The sequence below is a fragment of the Microtus pennsylvanicus genome, chromosome 6 (assembly GCF_037038515.1).
Source record: "Microtus pennsylvanicus isolate mMicPen1 chromosome 6, mMicPen1.hap1, whole genome shotgun sequence".
Lineage (NCBI taxonomy): Eukaryota > Metazoa > Chordata > Mammalia > Rodentia > Cricetidae > Microtus > Microtus pennsylvanicus.
This window is the reverse complement of record NC_134584.1, coordinates 46,032,396-46,056,859: the sequence shown is the minus strand read 5'-3', so window position 1 is coordinate 46,056,859 and position 24,464 is coordinate 46,032,396. Positions and strand designations below refer to the sequence as shown.

Here is a 24,464-nt window from a genome sequence, read left to right as displayed (position 1 = left end):
CGCGGCGCCTTAGTTCCGCGAACCCCGGGAGCGCATCTGGCCTTCCCCTGCCGTGTGCTATAGTTGTGGGGACCGGGTGGGAGAGATCTCTCCGATAGTGCGTTATCCTCGCAACGGACCTGACCCTAACGCGATCTCGAAAGCTCAGGACTCCGCTCAGCTGCCTCATGGCAGTCCCAGGTGAAGATCAACCGCAGGGTCCTCTTACAGAGGAATAGGGCGAGCAGTGGAGTCCAGGGAGCGGGGCGGCGGGGAGTCCTCGGGGATTCAGACGAAGGCCTGAAAATGTACAGAGTTGGTTGGTTTACGTGAAAAAAAGTTTACACAAGTCCAGAGGGAGCGAGGAAAGAGGGAGAGGTCGTCTCGATCGCTCCTAGTCAAGCCCGAACTGCCCAGGCTTACAAGGAAAGTGTGTTGTAGGAGGAAGAGAAGACTTGGGAGCAATAAACTCTAGGCCTAAGAGGACAAGTTACCCAGAAGACTAACAGGAACTTTCACAGGGCTTCAAAATAAAATTCGAAATGTGAACATTTGGCGAACCCAGGCCGCCACACACATTATACTGAAAGACACCAAGTCCAGAAGCGCACCTGGGGTTTGTTTGGCTCTTCCTGTCTGTAGTTACAGTGTGGCTGTAGGCCGGTTTGCTGTGCCCTTCAGGGCCTCAGTTTCCCTATCTGTAAAAGAAGGAGCCTTGTTGAATTATATCTGATTCTTTCTAGGTTTCAATTTTGTCTTCAGAGATTTCTAACCTCAAAACGGCATGCTTCGGGGATGTTTTTGTCTGCTACTCCAGCTTACTGGAGCGTTCAGGAGCTGCAAAAACTTCCCAAGCCGCCTTTGTCAAGATGTGTCTGTCTCAGCAGACTCCTGTTGGCAGGTGTTTTAAAGAGATATTCCCGCCGCGAATTTTGGAGATTCACAATGCACAGTGCTGTAGAAAAGACCCTGAAAATGTTTGTAAAGCCCCGACTTTGCTTAAAACTGTGTTTCCTGCGGCTGTTTGATCTCTGCCTTTGTTCTTGGCAGCCTTTTCCAAACCTTTTTTCAGAGATAGCTGGGGGTGGGGGTGGAGGTAGGGTCCGGTGGCTGCTTTCCTAACTTCCGCAGTTTGCAAAGGAGCCCTTCTGGAGCTGTGAGAAATGACTGTCCACTCTTCATGGTGTGGTCGGGAGCACGAGAGCCACCCTTGCTCTCATGAACACAGCAGGGAAAAGGGAGGAATTTACAGAAAGTGGAACTACTGCTGTGGCAAACAAAATCGTGTGGACACCTAGCGGGATACAGAGTACAAAAGGTTTGGGTACCAGATGAGACCTAAGATGTGAGAGGGTGGGGAGCCTGCAGGGAGAGGGACTGGCTATGAAGAGGAAGAAAGAAGAGGAAATGAAAGGTGCCTGTTGTGGCTAACCTTCAGTGTGGTGTGCTGTGAGAGAAACGAGAAATTACCTAAAGCAATAATCACAGTATCGAACATTTACTATGTAACCCATGCATCCGATACTATGTCAAACATTGTATTTTTTGTTCTTCCTTGAATAACAGCTGCTCTGCTCCGAGATAGCTGTTCATATTCCCACTTCACAGGCTGAGGGACGTAGAAATCAGGTAACTTGGCGATTACAAGGTTATCCTAGCTCTTCCCCACCGTGTGGGGTGCATTTTCTAACCTATCGGTGGCACAAGAAAGAAATGCCCTGTAATTGAAGGACATTAAGCAAGAACAAAGCGTTTGGGTGTTGATAGACAATAGGAAGCTGCTTTAGGGTGTTTTTTTTTTTAAGTTACATTTTAAGATGCAGTGACCTAGAGGAGAGTTTGCTAATTTTGAGGCACAGTGGGTGGCTTGGGGTGTTTCTGGTGAGTTATGTATGCTATGACACCTGTTGAGGCTGTGGTCTCTTTAGAGAAGCAGCTAAATTGGAGGTGTGTCTTTGGTGGTCGAATGGCCAAGAATTGAGGACTGCTTTGTTGTAGGTGGGAAAAGACATTCACCTGGCTCCTGACGTGAGATGATTGGAGAGACCTCATAACTGGGAAGACATCTCCCAAGAGCAGAGTCTAGGGAGGTGGTGATGAGTTCAGTTTGGAGCGTGCGTTGAGGTTAGTTTCCAAATGGAAATAGCTAATAGCATAGGAATACGTAGATCTTAGGCAAGAAGTTAGAGTTGAGAACAACGCATCATGGGAATTAAGGGATAGAGCCTGAATGAGATTGTATGGCCAGGGTGTAATGTGTGAGGAGGAGCTCTGACTGGATCCTGGGAATGATGGCATATAAGGGGACATTAGCGAGAGACAAGTCTGAACAGTAGCTTGCTGGGGCATTTTGAGAGGTTCTGGTGACCTCTGCATCACACACCTGCACCTGGAGCTGGCCCGCTGTCACTGTTTATTATTTGATGAGGCATTCTCAGCGCCCGCCCTTGTGGTCTGAGCACACCAGGAGACACACTGTAAAACTTTCGGGATGAAACTGTGCTACTTAAGAAAAGGGACAAAAGCGACTTTTCTTTCTCGCTTTGTTTGAGATGTTCTTAAACTTGAGACCAGTGTGAAAAATATGTTAACCTTTCAGTTCAAAATAATGCTGCAAAGCGTAATAATAAATTATGCCATTAAACTAGATGGAACGACTTACATAAACTGCTTAAAGCCGCCCAAAATCAAGATAATAGGCATGACAGGTGGCGTGGACGCACAATGCAACCCGCTTTAGAAAATACAGACACAGAAGGTGTTAAGATAATTTCTTGGATGATCGATCCAGACGCTGCATGGGAGGAAAATAGAGCTCCATTGAGGTGATCATCAAGGAGGACAAGTATTGTGTCATGCTCCTTTATGTTAGGTGCGATGGATTCAGCTTGGGGTGATTCTGTTCCTGGTTATTATAAGGTGTAACTATAGAGTAATGAGGCTGCTTTTCAGAAACCACCAGCCTTGTCTGTTTCAGCGGTCACGTGATCCCGCTGCCGCTCCTCAGCATTGTATGCTAGCTTAAACCATTATGTGGGTAACAATAAGAGACTGAAGACCTTAGGAAAATCTGAGACGCTTAGTTAGTTCACACAGAGCACTGAAGATAGGATTCAGCGAAGTTTACTTTCTTCAGAGCATTTCTTTGCTCGTTCACAGTTGATCAGATTAGCTGTTGTTGAAGTGGTGTTGGTGAGTCGCTCTTCTCCATCAAGTGTCGGCCCCGGCACAAGTGGCAGTGTGTGTTACTGATAGGGACTGTGTCTCTCAGGGAAGTCTGTCCCCAGGACAGAGGATGACAGTGCCACGTTGACATTTCCGTCTCGTCCCCCTTCAGCATATTGCTGAAGCAGCTACGTAATCACAGACATGTGAAACCACACTCCAGCCTGTTTCCCTCATTCTTCAGCCATGCTCTAGGTACCTTCTCTCTCTAACATGGCTGCTGAAATAATGTTCATAAAATCATGTCTGATTCTATCATTACTGCGAGGCAATTTTGTAATGTTCTTGAAGTCACTTAACCTTCCATAGATTGTTTTATTGTCTCCATAACAAAGGGGAGAATTTCTTCAGCTTCTAAACTATTAAACCTCCCTCCTCAACAAGAACGAAGTGTATAGCTCTGAGCATGACCAATGCTCTTCTGCCTTTTTCTGCCTTTCTTATGTATGCATCAGTGATGGAAAAAACCTGACTCGACTCTTTTCTGACCTCTCGCGTGTTTTTCTTTCTGTGCCATGTGCCTGTGTTACTGTTATCCCTTAGTTATGTATTCATTCCAGCCTTGGGTTTTCAGCTGACAGTCCTGCCTGTCACTTTTTCAATGCTTATTAGCAAACTAATATGTTGTTTTTCATGTTGCCCAGCGCAGTCTGTCATGAATCACAACTATGGTACACGGATATGATGCGGCAGGAGAGAGACCTTGGTGGGTGAGAGCCCATGTTGGGTGAGAGACCGACAGGCCAGGCAGACACAGCGGGTGAGAGATAGTCACACAGGAGAACAGGGCCTATGTAGGAAATTTTGTTAAAAGAAAAGGGGGGACAGGAAGGGAGAGACCAGCCTCTGGGGACAGGAACAGAGGAAGAGAAGAGAGAGAGATACAAAGAGAAAAGGGAAGAAGAGGTAGAAATAGGCGGAGTTTTGCCTGTTAAATGGACAGGGTATGCTTGTCTTGCACACAGGAGCACACTGCAAGGTCCCCAAGGGGCAGGGCTGGGTGTGCCAGGATGCTAATGTACACTGCCCTAAGTAACCTAGTATGGTGTAGCTTCTTATAGTGAGGGACTTTATTCGTTTTGATGACTTGTGTAATACCAGTTCAGAGTTATACACCCATATACAGGATTTATGGCTCATTTACGACAGGCACAATCCAGTGCTGGTAGTCTTGATTATTTCATTAGACCACAGATTAAACTTATTGTCCAGTGACAATAACTTTTGGTTATATACCCAAGGCTTATGGGTACCTGGGCTCCCCAGTTAAGATCTCACCAATTTGGGCAGAGTGAAGAGAGAAGTTAGGAATCTTTGGGTTGGGAAAGACCACAGGCTTCTTGTTCTTATCTTAGTTGGAGACAATTGCAATATATTTTTGAAGGAGACTTTGGTGATTACTCTAAACTCTCCCTGTAACTTCTTGCTAAGTGTAGCTCAGATCTTCTTGAAACTCACAATACAGCAGGCTCATCTCAAGCTAAAGGCAAACCCCTCTGTGGTCTCTGATTACAGGCAGTGTCAATATACCCAACTTAACTTTCCTTCATCCGTTATTTTGTGAAGCAAATAGAAGGAAGAATTTTATGCTTTTACTTAAGTTAGCTATTTCATATCATTAGTTGAAGGGGTTCTAGCTGGGTTTTCACCCCTCCCTTAGGGATCAAATGATTAAAGAGACATAAACAATAGGACATCTGCTCTTTCAAAGAATTCCATCAAGAATTTCATTTAGCTTACTGTTTAAATTCTTGAAAGATTTCTAATTTCTGTTATTTTTTTTCTATTTTAGTCTCCTTGTTCCATGTAAAATCCCAAAGGAGAGTATATCTACAACTATTAATATAAACCAGTAGAAAGTTTAAACACTTGTTTTATTTTTATAGTCAATTTTCACAAGACAATTATATTTTATACAGACATCATCATCCCTATATTAAATATCCCTTCTATCTGAGGTTAAAAAGCACACACCCACACAATAAATTAATTCTCTATTGAAAGAACCCCACAGTATGTTAACTTAAATGAATAAGATGACCAAATGGAAAATGATTACAAAACAAAAGAAATCCAACCCACTGTTACCGAATCTAATTAAATTAAAAATGAAAAGATGGTGTCCTGGGGTGGAGGTGATGCAGTTGCTAAGTGATACAGAGAAATCTTGGACACTTTAGCTGCTTGCTTTTGACATTAAATGATTATGTTTTCAAAGTACAAGACAGAGATAAAATAGGAAAGTAGGTTCTACTGATTGCTGTTACCATTTGTGAAGAGCTCAGTAAAGAAGCCACCTAAATGCCTGCTCTGTGATTAAGGGGGAAGGTGTTTACTGTAGATGTGAGAGGGAGAATAGCCAGTCGTCTGGGGTGTCTGCCATGTCTCAGGGACAGAGAGTGGAGCAGAGAGAAAAGGTGGGGAGAGAAGCAGACTGGCCGTTGCCAGGGATATGGGAATAGAGAAGATAGCAAAAATGATTGGAGAGTCCTGCCTGATATAGGGGTTATGGTGCAGGGGGAGGAGGGCAAATTAAGCCGGAGGACCAGTGTGGGTCCTTGAGTTATTGGAGACTTGTTAGAGTTAATAGAAAACGAGATGCTCTTTTCTGGAGATTGGGTGAGGGGGCGGGGCTATAGGAGTGGGTAAGAAAGTAACTACTTTTCCTGGCAAGCAGAAACAAAGTTTCTGAGGAATGCTGCCTGTCCAGCCTGTTCTGAACCCAGACTGCCATCTTGTGAGGCCCTGACATTTCTAAGTGGCTGTATATAACTTTGAGCCTAGTGTGATGCACCTGCCTAGAATCGCAGCACTGGGGAGGGAGCGGCAGGAGCAGCACTATGAATTTGAAGGCAGACGGGCATACACAGTAAATTCTAGGCCAACAGGGTCTATAGAGCATCTCAAAATTATTTTTGGCTTGGGAATCAGACAATATACCTTCCAAATAACTGTATTTATGTCAAATCTGATGTTTTTGCGTTATTTTGAGAGAGCTACCAAGAATCTCTTCACTTGTTTTTCTTCCCTTTCTTTAGCCATTCTGTTTCAGTTTTTGAAACATTGTTTCCACTGTGTAACCCCAGCAGCTTGTCATCCTCCGCCTCAGCTTCCTTCTCTGATTGTTTTCTCACCTTTGCTTTCCGCTCTTGCTGTTTGTAAGTTTTCCTTCTGTGTCACCTGCTTTACTAAAATATAATTTACATCTATTAAAAGGCCTACAGATAAAAAAAAAGTGCAACCAAAGAATTTGTGTATATATGACAGTGTTTCTCAACCTTTAACTCTCTGCCCTGTAATACAGCTCCTCGTGTTGTGCTGATCCCAACCACAAAATTATCTTTGTTGCTGCTTCATAATAGTAATTTACTACTGTTATGAACAATTATATAAATATATTTTCCAGTGTTCTTAGTCGACCTCTTGAAAGGCTCGTTTGATCCCCCAAGGGGTTCTTGGCCCAGGTTGAAAACCACTGCTATAGAAGAAAAGAAATAAATAACCAAAGTAAAGTTCAATCCTTGTTATATACATGCAACATCACAGACAGTTCTGCTGTAACTTTCTTTCCTCTTCCTGTATGTGCTAGGGATTGTTAAATTTCATGAAGCACTGGCCTCATTCCTTCATACCATAACTTAGATTTAGAGATAGTTGGTTTGCACTTGTGCAAGTAAACTGAGTTCTCAGATGTGGGATTGTTGGAATAAGGCCTTGTGGTAAACTTCGTGGTGCTCATTTACACACCACTGACCCTTCCAGAGTGTGCCCCACTGACCCTTCCAGAGTGTGCTCCCCACTGACCCTTCCAGAGTGTGCTCCCCACTGACCCTTCCAGAGTGTGCTCCCCACTGACCCTCCCAGAGTGTGCTCCACTGACCCTTCCAGAGTGTACTCCCCCACTGACCCTTCCAGAGTGCGCTCCCCACTGACCCTTCCAGAGTGTGCTCCCCCACTGACCCTTCCAGAGTGTGCTCCCCACTGACCCTTCCAGGGTGTGCTCCCCACTGACCCTTCCAGAGTGTGCTCCCCACTGACCCTTCCAGAGTGTGCTCCCCACTGACCCTTCCAGAGTACGCTCCCCCACTGACCCTTCCAGAGTGTGCCCCACTGACCCTTCCAGAGTGTGCTCCCCACTGACCCTTCCAGAGTGTGCCCCACTGACCCTTCCAGAGTGTGCCCCACTGACCTTTCCAGAGTGTGCTCCCCACTGACCTTTCCTGAGTGTGCTCCCCACTGACCCTTCCAGAGTGTGCTCCCCACTGACCCTTCCAGAGTGTGCCCCACTGACCCTTCCAGAGTGTGCTCCCCACCGACCCTTCCAGAGTGTGCTCCCCACTGACCCTTCCAGAGTGTGCCCCACTGACCAGAGTGTGCTCCCCTCTGACCCTTCCAGAGTGTGCCCCACTGACCAGAGTGTGCTCCCCTCTGACCCTTCCAGAGTGTGCCCCACTGACCCTTCCAGAGTGTGCTCCCCACTGACCCTTCCAGAGTATGCTCCCCCACTGACCCTTCCAGAGTGTGCTCTCCACTGATTCTTCCAGAGTGTGCTCCCCACTGACCCTTCCAGAGTGTGCCCCACTGACCCTTCCAGAGTGTACTCCCCCACTGACCCTTCCAGAGTGCGCTCCCCCACTGACCCTTCCAGAGTGTGCCCCACTGACCAGAGTGTGCTCCCCATTGACCCTTCCAGAGTGTGCTCCCCACTGACCCTTCCAGAGTGTGCCCCACTGACCAGAGTGTGCTCCCCATTGACCCTTCCAGAGTGTGCTCCCCACTGACCCTTCCAGAGTGTGCTCTCCACTGATTCTTCCAGAGTACTCCCCACTGACCCTTCCAGAGTGTGCCCCACTGACCAGAGTGTGCTCCCCATTGACCCTTCCAGAGTGTGCTCCCCACTGACCCTTCCAGAGTGTGCCCCACTTACCAGAGTGTGCTCCCCATTGACCCTTCCAGAGTGTGCTCCCCACTGACCCTTCCAGAGTGTGCTCCCCACTGACCCTTCCAGAGTGTGCTCCCCCACTGACCCTTCCAGAGTGTGCCCCACTGACCCTTCCAGAGTGTGCTCCCACTGACCCTTCCCGAGTGCTCCCCACTGACCCTTCCAGAGTGTGCCCCACTCAAAGCTCTCTTCAAGTTTCTCTACCTGAGCTCCTTTCATAAGAGAAAATGGAATCCTGATACCATTATTAATGAACACTTCCTACATGTGTTAGAGCCTTTCCTGTCTCTTTTCCATATGCTTTCTGTCCACTGTTTGCCTTCTTCCCCATTTTTTCGCATTGGCCATCGGTCTTTTCCTCAGGATGTGCTGATTTTCCAGTGGTGAGTTTCTCCCTCCTGCGAGTTACAAGTGTTGCGCAGCCCTTGAAGTAAGTGTATTCTGAGTTTGCTCCTGGAGGCTTTCACCACTGGAATGCAGCCCTCGACGCCTCACCCCCCAGCATACACACAACCTGGCCTTATTACATGCTTCTATGGTGACCTTTAGATTGTAGGTCCTGATTACCAAGGAGAACTTGAAGGGGGCAGGAGACGTCCCTGCCTAAACCAACTTAGTGGTGAGGGAACCAAGAACATCAAGGAGCTTTACAAGTCAATGGGAGAGTGGCTCTCTGCACCAGAAGGGGCCTCACCACACAATAGCCAGAGTTCCTGTCTGAACGACAGAAAACAAAAGATTAAATTGTAAAAGAAAGGAGTTTATTGACTCTAAGAAGATCCTTGCTAAAAATGTTCAGAAACCAGAAAAGGCGAACCCAGCACTCTGCCATTATCACCACGCTTCAGAAATGAATGAACACCCCCCCCACACACACACACACATAGACCAAACTGGCCTTAAGCTCACTATGTAGCCCAACTAGACTTGAACTCAGCATCCTCCTGCCTCAACCTCCTGATGTTGAGATTACAGATACTTAGCTAGAAGCCAGATCTTGACAACAGGGTGAACTATGATTACATCACTTTCCCCAGGTCTGTGATGTCCTTTGCCTTGGTCTCAAAGGTCCACGGAAACCTTCATTAGCCAGGCAGTCTTGCAAATGATTACAAATAAAACTGAGATCTTATTTTAGACAAAGGCTAGTAAGGAAGTAGCTTATAAGGAGATCTGGTTATTTTTTTTGTCATAAAAAGTTTTGTCTTGGTTACAATAGATAGCCTGAGAAAAAGTTCATGTTCTGTTCATTCCAGAAATAGGAAGCGCTTGAAGAATGAGTTCACATCAGTGTCTCTTGCTCTAAATGAGTTCAGTTCTAGCACAGGCAGAGGTGAGATAGTTTCACACCTGCCTGTTACTGTTCGTCTGTGCATAAAGCAGTTTGTTCCATATTATTCAACATCTGTGGTTTCTATGGAAACAACACTGACCCATATTCTCTGATTTTTTTGGTCAACATGCAATTATTTTCATCATGGAGAAGCCTTAAATTATATTAATCCAGTCATATTCCACAGCTGATTCTGCTAACTGTGGCATGTGGGTTCTTACAGGACAAAGTAAAGACAGCGTCTAAAGGGAAGGGATCAGTCAGTACACCGTGCTTAGAAACTTCAGCGGTGACACCTTCTCTGATTTAAACATAGAAATACTGTAAAAAGTAGTAACAGCTTCTAGAGTTTGAGGTGAAAGTTTGCTTCAGAAGGACTGTAACTAGTGAGTTCTTAGGAAGGGGTTGGAGGAGGGTGTAATGAGTAGTGTCAGAAAGGTCCTAGCTCCAAACATGATGGAACTGTCACTCAGGCTAGTGGGGAGATGCTTACAGCTGTGCTGTGTGTGCATGGGAGGCTCAGATGTCAGCGGGATGCAGCATCCACCTGGTCCCGTCACCTGGATACAAGGTGCATCTTCTTAGATGTTCTCTGAGGATGTCTGTGGGCCATGGAGCAGCGCTTGTTACTTATTGTAGTACTAATGTAGTATGTGTTGTAGGGCTGCGTTTACAGAACCAGCTCGCTTAGCATAATGTTTTTCTCCAACTTAGGAGTAGGGGGAAATAACTAGTGTTCAAGCTTATCACATTAAAGAAGTGGTTTAAGAATTATTTTCATTTACAACTACTAATGCGTTCTTTCTGCTCTCTACATTTTACAACAGCCTCACATGGGGATGAGAACTCCGCTGGAAGGATTTAGAAAGTGGGCCTCCTGCACCACAGAAGTGGAATAATGTTGCACTTGGCCTCTCTTTGCTTTACAGAAGCCACTGAGAAGTTAAAGTTCATTTTGATGTTCAGTGGAATATTTGGCCATAAAAAATAATGCAGTTCTGGTGCATGCTATAATATGGATGATTCTTAAAAACACCATGTCAGACTTGTAAAAGGAACAACTATCAGCCTGGCAGTGGTGGTGCACGCCTTTAATCCTAGCACTCGGGAGGCAGAGCAGGCTGATCTCTGTGAGTTCAAGACTAGTCTGATCTACAGAGTGAGTTCCAGGACTAGGGCTACTACACAGGGAAACCCTGTCTCAAAAAAAAAAAACAAAAACAAAAACAAAAAACTATTGCCTGGCCAGAGAGACAAATATTTAGAAAGTAGGCTGGAGTAGCTGAGATTGGGGAGACATGAAGGTGTTTACTGTGTGCAGTTCTTCTTGGTGATAAAAACCATTTGGAGAAGGACAGCAGTTGAGAGCTGTACATCATTGGAACTATTTACCATGCTGCTAAGATGCACATTTGAAGTGATCAAAATCCTCACTGCGGTGTGTATTTCATCACAATTTTAAAAGTGAGTTTTCCTTTTTTGAGCACCGTCTGTGTGGATCGACTACACAGAAATACTGTGAATATTTGCGAACTTTTATCAGAATTGAACTGTGACTACTCTGTTTTCGCTTATCAAAGTTCAAGTGCTGAATTTAAGTTATTTTATGATACCAAACAATTACAGTGAATTTTATGGAATACCATCAATTTCTTTGAGAAAAGGTAGAATTATTTTTTCTACTGAAAGACACAAAAATGTTTGTTACACCTTAATGTTTCTATACATGTATATTATATGTATATGTATATATATGGTAAGTATTTATAAATATATGGTAAATAAATTTCAACAATAAGCCATGGTGGCCTAGAATTTCTTCCCCAATGTTGTAGGATTCCTAAATGTTTAACTTCTCAACTATTGTGCTGTTTTTCTACTGAATTAGAAAAATATATGTTCTTGAAATATTGGTCAAATGATTTGGTAAATTCACTTTCAGTAAGCTAACTGTTAATCAAAATAATTGAGTAGTGTTGCTAAGATTAGAGTTCTTTTTCAAGAAGTTTTAGAACAAAACGTTTTCTTGGGATTTTATCGTATGAGGAAGTCTTTATTTTTACTTACGTGTATTTCTCCAAATGTTCTCCAATTGTATTTCAGGTTGCAACAAGGACAATGTCCGAGCAGGCTGCAAAAAATGTGGCTACCGTAAGTAAAAAGCAATATTGTGTCTACTTGTGTTTGCTGGGGCCATTGTTTGGGGGCTGGGAGGGAGCAGGACGGTTCAGTATCCTGACTTCAGCAGCTCTGTGTGTGGTCCCGAGCCCCTACCAGGGTTTGAAGTTGACTTGGTAACTAGCAAAGGAGCCATGAAATATGAGGGGTTGGCGGGAGATTTAGAAGTTTGAAGAACATAGAACTAAGTTAATTTAAAATATAAAAGAAAAGCCTATGTATATAAAAATATAGGTGGTGCTAGGGAGATGGCTAGACAGTTTAGAGCACTTGTTGCTCTTCTGGAGGACCCAGGTTTGATTCCCAGCAGCCATGTGATAGCTCATAACCATGTGAACCTCCAGTCCAGGGAGCTAGCATCCTTTTCTGGCCTCCACCAGCAGCAGGCATGCACATGATATATATACATCCATGCAGGCAAGAAATAAATAAAAATTTAAAAACACACATATAAAATAATATAAGGAAATCTTTAAAAGATTTAAACATGTGTATGTATGTATGCTGTATATGCTATATATGGATCTATGTATTGCTTTGTTTCTGGATACCAGATGAAGAGTAAAGGCATTAAAAACAATCTTTGAATGTTTGCTGAATTTATCCCTCTATATAAGGGTTTGATTGGTCCCAGAATTTCTGCTCATGTACAAAAAACTTGATTTCAACAATGTCTTCCATGTGATTAATATAATAGAATTAGAAAGTACACCCAAGCCTATGTAATTACATACAGTACTGTGATTTGATTCTGTAAACAGCATTCCTCGAGGCAAATCCAGTTGCTCTGCAGGCCTTACCGATGGTTGTTCTCGGCATTACTTGCTGTCGCTAAAGTTGTTTGACATCTGTGCTAACTACACTGGACTGTTTAGGATATGCCACTTCACTGAAGGGCTGTTTTCTAGCAAATATAAGTGATTCAACAAAGATTTCCACTAAGAGTAAGAAATTAATTTATAAACTTTGTTATTTATAAAAAAAACTTAAAAATAAAATAAATATCACAGACCATGATTAAATAACTCCATGAAGGTTTCCTGGTCTTCATTTTAGTTAACATTGGCTTCTGAAAGGTTGTTTTGGCAACAGATGATTCGGGTAAACAGCTCAGCACTTACTAGATATGCCGCCGTGGGCATATGGCTTCACCGTTGTGTTTGGTTTTCTGTCTGCAAAATGAGATCGTTACAGTACCTAACCTCAAAGAGGTTGCTGTGACGATTAGGAGAACTTGTGTAATTGGGTCATTGACTGGTCATAGTTGTGGACGGCGGCTGCTGTATATTAGGAAGTGGAGGCTCCTACGGTACAAGATGGAAAGGCGGAATTTGTGCTCTGGTTATCAATTCCATGCTGTGCTGTGCTTGTTCTGTTTTCTTACTTCCCATAGTGGCAAAAATGTATCAAATGTAAAATTTTAACCAGTTTTTCAGTAAATTGTCCTGAACATTAATTACCTTCATAGTTCTGGACAGCCATCTCCACTTCCTATTCCGAATCATTTTGATTACCTCGAATAGAAACTTTAGTCATGAAGTAGAAACTGCATCCCTTCCTTTCCTTAGCTCTTGGTGGTTTCTGCTACTCTACACAGCCTTTAGTGGAGAAGCCACAGTTTGTCCTTTGTGTCTGACTTAGCAAAATGTTTCAAAGTTACCCCATGTTGTACTGTGCACACATGTTTACATTATTTCTTACGGTAGAATGGTGTTGCATTGCATGGATATACTGCACTTTCTTTATCCATTCACCTGTGGGTAGATACTTGGTTGTTTTTATCTTTTTAGCATTACGGATAATGCTACGGTGATCATTGATGGGTCCCTGATTTTCATTCCTGTGAGAGTCTGTGCTATTATTTAATGTACAGGAAGATACTTGCCACAGCTGACTGTTGTTCTTCCCCTGAGTGATGGGCGCTCTTGACAGACTTCCGCTAGTCATTGCATTTTCCTTTCTGGTCACTGTGACAGATGTCTGATAAAATGGGAGGGACTGCTCCTCCCTAGCTCAAGCTCTCCTGGGTTCCTGTCTGTCCCAGTCTGTTGTCTCCTAGAACACGATGGCAGGTGGGGTGTGTACCACCCTCACTGCTGACAGGAAGCAGAAGTCCCGCACGGCTGGTGTCCTTTCCCCCTTTTATTCCACCTGGGCCTCCAACTCGTGGGAAGGTACAACCCACATTTGGGGTGTATCGTCCTGAACCTGATCTCTCAGTAAACCCAGAGCCTGCTGTTTGACCTCTCACCTTAGCCAGCTTGCTCCATGGACCTCCAGTCTCTGCCTCCCAGGTACTGGGACTACAGGCGGCCACTATGCCCACCTGACCTTTTATATAGGGGCTCAAGGAACCCAGTCCTCACACTTGGATGACTACTACCTTGGTCACTGAGCCAAGCCCCAGCCCCTCACAGTCATAATTCTTTACCCTTCATCTTCTTAGTGTATATTTAGAAAAGAAACCCCATGGAGACAAATGGTTAGAAAGACAGTGTTGTCCTAAAAGGAAAAAGAACAGCAACAGGCAAAAGCCAGACTTCAGTGTAGTTTCATAAGTAATTTGTCATGTCCCCTTCACTAAAGGGAAACTAGAATACGTGTGGGACCCTACGCATTTCACTTACGTGATCATTTCGGTGCCAGGGATTTGGGTAGAAAGCTAACTTGAGTAAAGTAAGATTGTGTCACAAGGAATTCTGGTCACAGTGGCAAGCTGGGCTACTGTGAGAACTGTGGAAAGCCCCCTTTTCTGTGCCAAGTGCATAGCCCTGGAGGGAGTTAATGTGATAATAGCAGAGTCAAACCAGAAACCCGAGCCAACAAGAAGGAAAGGTGACCCTCCCAGTGCAGGGGTGAAAAGGGTCTCAGAGCAAAAGCCGGAGTGCGTGCTGAACACACAGTGAGTCGCACGCTGACTGAGTGGTGGTATGGGATGTCCTCTATATGTTGCTTTTATTGGTTAATGAATAAAGTAACTGCTTAGTCCTATAGCAGGGCAGAACAGAGCTGGGCAGGGAAAACTAAACTGAATGCTGGGAGAAAGAAGGTGGAGTCAGGAGATACCACGTAGCCACCAGAGGGGAAAGATGCAAGTTGCCATCTAGAACCTATCTATCTATCTATCTATCTATCTATCTATCTATCTATCTATCTATCTATCTATCTATCTCTGTGTGTCTGTCTCTGTTTATGTGTGTGTGTGCACGTGTGCACACGCATGCACGTGTTTACTCATGTACCATGGCAACATGTAGATATTACAGGAAAATGTGATATCTCTCCTTCCTTCCACCACGTGGATCCTAGGGATGGAACTTAAGTCCTCAGGCTCAAAGGCGAGTGGTTTCACCCACTGCACAAACTTGTCAGCCCACTCTGTCTGTTTCCTTCAGTCCAGTCTTAGAATGCTGTTGCCCTCACATAGGGCTAATGTTCCCACCTCTGCTAACCTTCTGTAAACCCTCAAAGACAGCCTGAGGCTTGTCTTCAGGTGATCCCCGATCCTGTCAGGATCAGGTTAGTGAGAACCATCACAGGGAACAAGGAACTGAAGTTTTCTTACTGGAAGAATTTTAGGAAAAGTGATATCAGAATTTAAATATTTTGTTTTTTAAATCCTTTTGAGAAGTATTTTTAGTTTTATGTGATGCTTATGCATTATGACCACTTGAATTAGGTGAAAGCTGTAACCACATGAGTTGGCAGGCAAGCCGAGGAGGAGAGGCTACAGGGAGCGAATAAAATATACGGTTTCATGTATGCGAGAATGTTTTTAGCTACCACAGTGCTTCAGTGTTCTGAAATGTATGACAAGTGCACCCACAATGTTTCTTGAATTAGAAGTTCCAATGAAGAAGGGGAAAGTTCTGTTGGAATACTGTATAGGGTAAAGTCTAATCTCCAGCAACAGGATAAAAGTTAAGGCTCTCGTGTTGTTATTGACCTTGTACTCTGCTACCCCCTGTGATGCACCAAAACAAACAGCACAGATGCATGTGTAGTTTTATCTGAAACACAGTTAATAAAAAGTCAGAGACAAAAATTGGGATTCAACCTGAAGGTCAGAAAACCAAAACAACCAGCCACTGGCTCTTACCAAAACCTCAGTTCAAAATGGTGATCCTGCCTCCAGAAAACCTCAGAATGAGACTGAGACTGAGAGCTGTGTCCTCCCATTTTATAATCCTCCCTAGTTCTGGGATTAAGGGTGTGCACCACTACCACCTGGTATCTATGGCAAGCTAGCGTGTCTACTGGGATTAAAGGTGAGTGTCACTGTGGCTACTGGGATTACCATTGCTGCCTGGTCTATAAGGCTGGCCAGTATGGCTGTTTTACTTTTTTTTATTTTCAGACAAGCTTTATTTATCAAAATACAAATGAAATACAACTAGATTTATCCTTCTTGGTTTTTGTTTTGTTTTGTTTATTTAGCTGGTCATCTGACTTTTGAGTGCCGCAATTTTCTCCGGGTTGACCCCAAAAGGGACATTGTGTTGGACGTCAGTAGCACAAGTAGTGAGGACAGCGATGAAGAAAATGAAGAACTGAACAAACTGCAGGCTCTGCAAGAGAAAAGTAAGCGTGGTTTTTCTCCTGTCTCCTCCTGGGTCATGTCACACTTGTGTAATTGTGCTATCACCGAGTTGTCTTTCTGACCACATGCAAGGGCTACAGCACAGGAAGTCACTGGCATGAGATTAGCGATCAGGAGGCAAGTCAGCTTCTGATTCCATAACTGGTATTTTGGTTTTTCCTCGCTTGTTGTCTGTTAAACTTGTATAAGACAAACATCAGATTGTCAGGTCCCATTGACAAATAGCAGAGATTTTAGATGCTCAGAACCTTCATAGCGATTTTGAGTACACAGAGAATCCTAGGCATAGGCGAAGGAACATGCTAAGACTGCCAGTATATAAGCCCCAGGAGCTTCCTTTCTGCTTTTGGACAGACTCTCACCACAGTGTACCTGAGGATTGGAGAGAGGGCCCAGCGGTTACGAGAGCTTGCTGTGGTTCCACAGGGACTGAGTTCAGCTCCCACCTCAAGTGTTGTTGGCTGTTTTTGCTCTTACTTTTTTTTTTTTGACATTTTGGGGGCCCCACCACCCAGCTTCCAAATAAATCACACACAGAGGCCTATTCTTAGTTATGAATGTACAGCCTTAGCTTGGCTTGTTTCTTGCCATCTTTTCTTATATTATCCCATCTATCTTTGGCCTTGGAGCTTTTATCTGTCTCTATTCCTGTATACCTTTTATTTTCTTCTTACTGAGTGTTTGACTGTGTAGCTGGGAAACTGGGTGACTGGTCCCCAAAGTCCTTCTTCCTCTCTCGCTCCAAGATCCTTTTCTCCTCATAGTTATCCTCTCTGCCTGCTAGCCCCGCCTATTTCTCTTTTCTGCCTCTCTATTGGCCATTCAGCTCTTTATTAGCCTATCAGGTGTTTTAAACAGACACAGAAACAGAGCTTCACAGAAGTAAACAAATGCATCATAAATAGAAGTCATACCCCTTAAAATAATGTTCCCCAATGTTCAGGAAGCTCACAACTGTTTGTAAGTCCAGCTCTAGGGAATCCTCCACCCTTCTTTGGTTTCTGCAGCACTGCATATATAGGGCATTCACATAAGTAAAAATAATTTTTAAAATCATTGAAAGATTTATATAAAAAGTTTTTTTTTTATTAAAAAAAGCAAAAACAAGCTTCAGTTGGTTGTAAAAGAAGTGTCTCTACTCTTTACTCCATCCTATGTATAATAAAAGCCTCGTTATTGTAATGGGAGCAGTATGATGCTATATAATATCTATGTAGATATTATACAGAAGTAAATTCATTGTGTTCTAGATTTTCGGAGAGCTTTAAACAGTAATTTTGTATTCCAATTTGAGGTAAGAGAAGTTGTTAAGCATGAGGAGGAGCCCTGATGGGCTGTCTCAGATTCTTATTTGGTGCAGGTACTTAACATCATGGGCTGTCCTCTCCTTCTTCTTCGCTGAACCCACTGTGTGCTGTGTCCTCCCCTGCTCCACTGTCCCCACTGTGTGCTGTGTCTTCTCCTGCTCCACTGTCCCCACTGTGTGCTGTGTCCTCCTCTGCTCCACTGTCCCCATGTGTGCTGTGTCCTCCCCTGCTCCACTGTCCCCACTGTGTGCTGTGTCCTCCCCTGCTCCACTGTCTCCACTGTGTGCTGTGTCCTCCCCTGCTCCACTGTCCCCACTGTGTGCTGTGTCCTCTCCTGCTCCACTGTCCCCACTGTGTGCTGTGTCCTCCCCTGCTCCACTGTCCCCACTGTGTGCTGTGTCTTCTCCTGCTCCACTGTCCCCACTGTGTGCTGTGTCCTCCCCTGCTCCACTGTCCTATGTGCTGTGTCCTCCCCTGCTCCACTGCACCCACTGTGTGCTGTGTCCTCCCCTGCTCCACTGTCTCCACTGTGTGCTGTGTCCTCCCCTGCTCCACTGTCCCCACTGTGTGCTGTGTCCTCTCCTGCTCCACTGTCCCCACTGTGTGCTGTGTCCTCCCCTGCTCCACTGTCCCCACTGTGTGCTGTGTCTTCTCCTGCTCCACTGTCCCCACTGTGTGCTGTGTCCTCCCCTGCTCCACTGTCCCCACTGTGTGCTGTGTCCTCCCCTGCTCCACTGTCCCCACTGTGTGCTGTGTCTTCTCCTGCTCCACTGTCCCCACTGTGTGCTGTGTCCTCTCCTGCTCCACTGTCCCCACTGTGTGCTGTGTCCTCCCCTGCTCCACTGTCCCCACTGTGTGCTGTGTCCTCCCCTGCTCCACTGTCCCCACTGTGTGCTGTGTCCTCCCCTGCTCCACTGTCTCCACTGTGTGCTGTGTCCTCCCCTGCTCCACTGTCCCCACTGTGTGCTGTGTCCTCCCCTGCTCCACTGTCCCCACTGTGTGCTGTGTCCTCCCCTGCTCCACTGTCCCCACTGTGTGCTGTGTCCTCCCCTGCTCCACTGTCCCCACTGTGTGCTGTGTCCTCCCCTGCTCCACTGTCCCCACTGTGTGCTGTGTCCTCCCCTGCTCCACTGTCCTATGTGCTGTGCTTTCTCTCTCATTTTCCTTTGACACAGAAGTTGGGTCAGGGTGTGGTGTTTGATTATACATATTTGTAATCTTCCTCTATACTATCTTCCACTTGATACTAATTTCTGATTTCGTATCATTGTGAATAGTCAGATGCTCAATTGATTTCATTCTTAAGTTTGTTAAGACATAATCTATGAGCTAATGTGATCTTCTGAGTTTCCTAGTAGAATATATCACCATCATATTGTAATTACCATCTATGAAGGAGAAGTCATTTTGCAGGCCCTTTCTTGCCTTTACTTTTTACTCCTGTTTATGTTGATGTCATCTTTCTAACTATAAAATAAAATACACAGGCACACGCAGGTATATACAGACACACACACACACAAAGCATATTTGTACGTAGTCTTGTGGTAACTGATGGTTTCTTCCACCTTTTCCCTTACAGGAATAAATGAAGAAGAGGAGAAGAAAAAGGAAAAAAGCAAGGAGAAAATTAAATTGAAGAAAAAGAGGAAAAGGTACATTTTAATAGGTTATTTGATAGGTTAATATTTTAATAGGTACTGAAAAGAAAAACATAAGCTGTTAGTCTGGAAGGATTATAAATTTTCTTTTTCATATAATCTAGTTAATTTACTGGAGAGTTTTCTTAATGAGAATAACATATTTATATTTACTGTAGTGAAGTAGCAACACCCTCGACATTAGAAATTAGGAATCAGAAATGATGTCATCACACAGTCACCTTGCATGTTCTCTCTGGAACGAACCAAGGTCCTGATGAGAGGTGGTGCCCCTCCTCCTTTATACATTTGTGTTCTGGATTTCACATTTACAGTGAGAACTGAAATTTTGATTTGATGCACATCTGAATTCCTCATAAATATTTTTGCTCATTTTTGAAATTGGATTCTAAATGTCTGTATTCTTCTTTCATTATCATGACTAAGAAATTAATTTTTTCATGGAATGTAATAAAATTTCATAAGCCCAAACTTCCTTCAGCTCTTCCACAACCCTCACTAGCCATTTGTGAGTTTTTTTACTGGTAAGATTTTTAATGATTAATTTAAAAAGTTGATCAAATGTGATTAAGAGACAAATTCTCCCCCTGGTTACTGAGTACAGTCTTGTTCAAACTGAGATAAGTAGAAATGTTCTTGAGCATTCGCTCATACTGAGGTCTGGTCTGGATTTATTCTCCCAGATTTTTTTTAATTGGGTATTACCACTTTATAATTTTATAATGCACTCAGCTATATATATACTTCAGAAACCTTGTCAGTGGTCAAAGTTAGCTCACTTTCAGGTGTAACATAAGAACTGCTAGGAGCAGAGGCTCAGATTTCTGACAAGTGTGTTGTGATTTGTGCTAAGGCAGCAGGTTGCATTGCATGGAGGAAACATGAGACTATGTAGTCTTTCGTGTTCTGACATATTTGGTTTATTATATTTGGTTTGTAGTTAGAGATTATATTTAGACCTGTCTTGCCAAGCCTTGCAGTTCTAAGGAACTGAAACCCAAACTTCTTCGTACATGTACAGATAGCCGTCTCATGGTGTGCTGTGCCCAAACCTAGTTTTGCCTTATAAATAAGAATCCAGGACCAAAAAGATTAAGAAAATGTGCAGGCATAGAAGAAGCTGTATGTGTGCAAATAAGTAGGCCAGCAAGAGAATAGGAAAGCCATCTTGGAGGCAGGGCCCTCTCAAGCCACTCCTGAGATGGGGATCCCTGAACTCTGGATTCGCTTTTGCTCCCTGTGTCTGTCCTGAAGTTTCTTTTAAATATATATATATATTATGTATACAATATTCGGTCTGTGTGTCTGCCTGCAGGCCAGAATAGGGCACCAGACCCCATTACAGATGGTTGTGAGCCACCATGTGGTTGCTGGGAATTGAACTCAGGACCTTTGGAAGAGCAGGCAATGCTCTTAACCTCTGAGCCATCTCACAGTCCCTGTCCTGAAGTTTCTTAATTTGGGTTTTAGCTCCTAAATTGCTAATTTAACTTTAAAATTTTTTAATTAAAATGCAATTGCAGAACTTCCTCCTTCCATTTCCTCCCCCAACCCCTCCCATGCACTTCTCTTAAATTCGTGACTTTTTTAAAAAAAGCTTTCAAATATTGGTTATAGTTATATGGTGATAGATAGGCAAGATAGATAGATAGATAGATAGATAGATAGATAGATAGATAGATAGATAGATAGATAGATAGACTCCTAAATATATAAATAGAACTTGTTCAGTCCATATAATGTTAACTTTTGAGATACCTGTTGATTGTAAATTAATTCAGTTTCTGTGTTGTCACATATATTTTTAGTTTGGGCATAGGTAAAATGTTATACTTTATATAAGATCTGAAAAGATGGAGTTTTTGTTTGTTTGTTTCTTTTCCTCATTCCCAGCCTCTGCTGCACCTTATATCAGGAAAGGAAATTCTATGGGTGTTCCCTCTCAATTTTGTGTTAAAATATTAATAAAGTATAATGATAAATCATCCTCATTCATCCACATGCAGTATTCATTTAAAAGCACCCATTCTGTAAGTAATAAAAATTACTCAGAAATACAAGTGCTCATTTCTAGCACTGCAAGCAGAAGGATCAAGTTCATTAACATGAAAAATCACAGGAATCACAAACGTGCTTTTATTTTGTTAATTTTCAGCTCTTATCCATTCATCCTAAAGAACAATTAGAATCCTTTTTGTATCTAGCCATAATTGCATCCTTTTGTGACCTAAGAGACTATGCTAACAAGTTACTACATATACAAGTGCGCTGTGTGCATGAGGTTGGGAGCTCTTTGTGCTGCAGTTTCCCCCCTAAGATTCTGAAGGGCAGGCCTTGTGCATCCTGCCACAGCGCCAGAAAGAATGTCATCCTCACCCCTTCTAAAGCCCATTGCATTACTAGAGCTAAGCAGAATAGAGATGTAGCTTTATCACCTTCTGTGTCCAAGCAGCAAAAACTTTGAATTCTGCTTTTAAAGAGCATAGAAGGCTGTGTTTAAACTTTCTCTTCCAAGATTTAAGGGAGCTCAGATCCACCTTAATTCTGCAGTCCCTGCTGCAATGCCAATCCTGATGTGTTCTTGCCCATAGGTCTTATTCCAGCTCCACAGAAGAGGACTCTTCAAAGCAAAAGAAACAGAAGTATCAGAAAAAAGAAAAGAAAAAAGAAAAAAAGAACAAATCAAAAAAAGGAAAACATCACAAAAAGGAAAAAAAGAAGAGAAAAAAGGAAAAACGTTCTTCCCCTAACCGTTCTGAATTCACCAAAAAGTAACCGAATCTCTGGCCTCTCTCAGGAAATTGAAGAATTCAATATTTTTAATTATTGTACCTTCCTTGGAATCGCTATATAATAACGCTTTGCAGCATATCCCAGCCTCTTCCATAAAGACATTTTTCACATGTTGGGACCCTTATCTCTCTGCCCATTGGAATTAAATCCATCTTGTTAATTGACAGCCATGCCTCAAGTATAGATATTTGTACATGCAAAGCACATCATTTTGGGTGTTTGTGTTTCTGTGTGTTAGGCTAGCGTTGTCACTTCCTAGGTTAACTGCTACATGGCTTTACCACAGTCAAACCAAGTAATCTACACAGCAGCTACTAAATGGTGTCCTTCCAGTGACGTTCTGGGTTGGTGGTAGTGGTTTGCTCTTGATACTGAGGAGTTTAATAGCTTTATTATCTACTGTGTAATGTATAAAGATAGTGAAGTTCTTCACTGTTGTTTTTAAATCTCTCGACTTTTTAAATAATATCATTGAAGATAAAACTGCTTTACTGATCTTATGTTTTTAAATGAATGGGTTCTATAAGATAATAATGAAAGTATTTGTAACAAGTGTCAATGTTTTATGAAATGCATGTTCCTAGCACATGCCTCCCGTGTTTTTATAACAATGAAAATATCCCCCTTTTAAAGAGAATCACTTAGCTTACTAGAAAGTCTGGCAGGGAGTTTCTGTGCTGGTCAGGACTATTAGGTTGATACACACATGTGCCATATTGGCATGTCTTACGGTGATACCTCAAACACAGAACTTTTTGTGTGGAAACAGCAAAATCATCATTAAAGCTGATTTTTATTCTTGATTTTTATTCTATCTGTGTATTTGATGCTTACATGTGTATTGTGGCAGTTTTTATGAATGCTTGATTATATTTATTTTTTCTGAAATGATTTTGAAGTGAGTTTTACCCTGAACTCATGACTTCGTGGAGAGCTATTGTTGATATTTCCTCCTTCACTTCAGTCACAAATGGAAGCACTGCAAAAAAAATAAAATCAAGAATTTCATTCTGTACTTTTTAAAATAAAAGCCTTTGTATAATCATGAAATTTATATATAAATAAGTGTTTTCAATGACATGTTAATAGATAATGTCTTTTATTTTTAATTTTATGGTCATCAGTGTAGTGTATTTTAACATCTAGTATTCCCAAATCCAACAAGTTAACTTATGCTGTAAAAGCATTAAACCAACCCACTAACTTGGATCAGCACCAAAGTTTCTAAGTACCTTACTATGGTGCACTTATATATCTTCAAATTGGTAAGTAGAGATGTGACTGCAGGCGAATTTATTACATAAGAACACTTGGCCTTGCAGGCTGGAGAGTTCTTCCCTTGCCCTGCACCCAAACTGGCATGCCCTGGTCAGACCTGGGGCCTCGTAGGTCCTCGTAGGTCCCATACATATTCTCCCCTCGCTCTGCTCAGGTTCCACAGAAGCTACACCCACACCCTTCCCAGCACTGCTTCCGTGAAGCGTGCGCATCTTCAGCTTTTCCACAAAGCGATTGCTCTCTTGGCCCATAAGAAGTTGTTTTGCTTAGAGTTTTGTCAGTTGTTAGGACTAAAGCACAGAACTTTTACATTTTTAAGGATTCATTTGTCTACACCAATTTTGTGAAAATTCAGTTCTTTGGTTATCTGAATTAATAAAAGCAAATAAAAATGAATGTCATTCTTAAAACCCTTTTTAAAAAATAGCATGCAGGTGGGCTGGAGAGATGGCTCAGTGGTTAAAAGCATTGCTTGCTCTTCCAAAGGTCCTGAGTTCTATTCCTGGCAACCACATGGTGGCTCACAACCATCTGTAATGAGGTCTGGTGCCCTCTTCTGGCCTGCAGACATACACACAAACAGAATATTGCAAAACATAATAAATTAATAAATAAATAAATAAATAAATAAATATTTTTAAAAAATAGCATGCAGCTGGAAAGGTGGCTCACACCCTTGCTGCTCTTAGAGAAGAGCGGAGTTCAGCTCCCAGCAACCTCACTGGGAGGTTCATAACCACCTGTAACCCTGTTACTCCAGTTCCTCCGGTCCCGATGCCTTCATCTGACCTCCGTGGTACCCAGGAGCACTTAGCAGGTGTTCACCCAGACATTTAAATTTACACATGCATGTAAATTTAAGGTTTTTTTTTATTTTAAACTTAAAAAGAAATAGCAAATAGATAAGGAAATGGCCTCATCCGGTTGTGTGTGTGGCATTGTTAGCAGTGAGTGACAGTAGTTATAGAGGAAGAGTTTGTCATATCTGTGAGTCTGACTTCTGTTACTTGTGAAAAAATATAAATTGACTTATAAGGGTTTTTTTTTCTTCATTCAACTAATGATTCAGAAGCATCATTTATATATGCAATCCACCATCAACTCTATAATAAAATAAGATTTTAATGGACCAGTCCTCTCCCCAGAAACAACCTTAACATCATTAATT

At 42.9% G+C, this 24,464-nt stretch overlaps 1 protein-coding gene across 1 annotated transcript; it reads left to right on the top strand.

The window, feature by feature from the left end:
• The first annotated feature begins 1 nt into the window (after position 1).
• On the top strand, positions 2-22,821 carry Srek1ip1 (SREK1 interacting protein 1). The gene is made up of 5 exons (XM_075976135.1): positions 2-180; positions 11,583-11,630; positions 16,095-16,238; positions 19,147-19,219; positions 21,817-22,821. The coding sequence occupies exons 1-5, from the start codon at positions 168-170 to the stop codon at positions 21,998-22,000; spliced, it is 462 nt and encodes a 153-aa protein (XP_075832250.1). The 5' UTR covers positions 2-167; the 3' UTR covers positions 22,001-22,821.
• Positions 22,822-24,464: the final 1,643 nt, after the last annotated feature.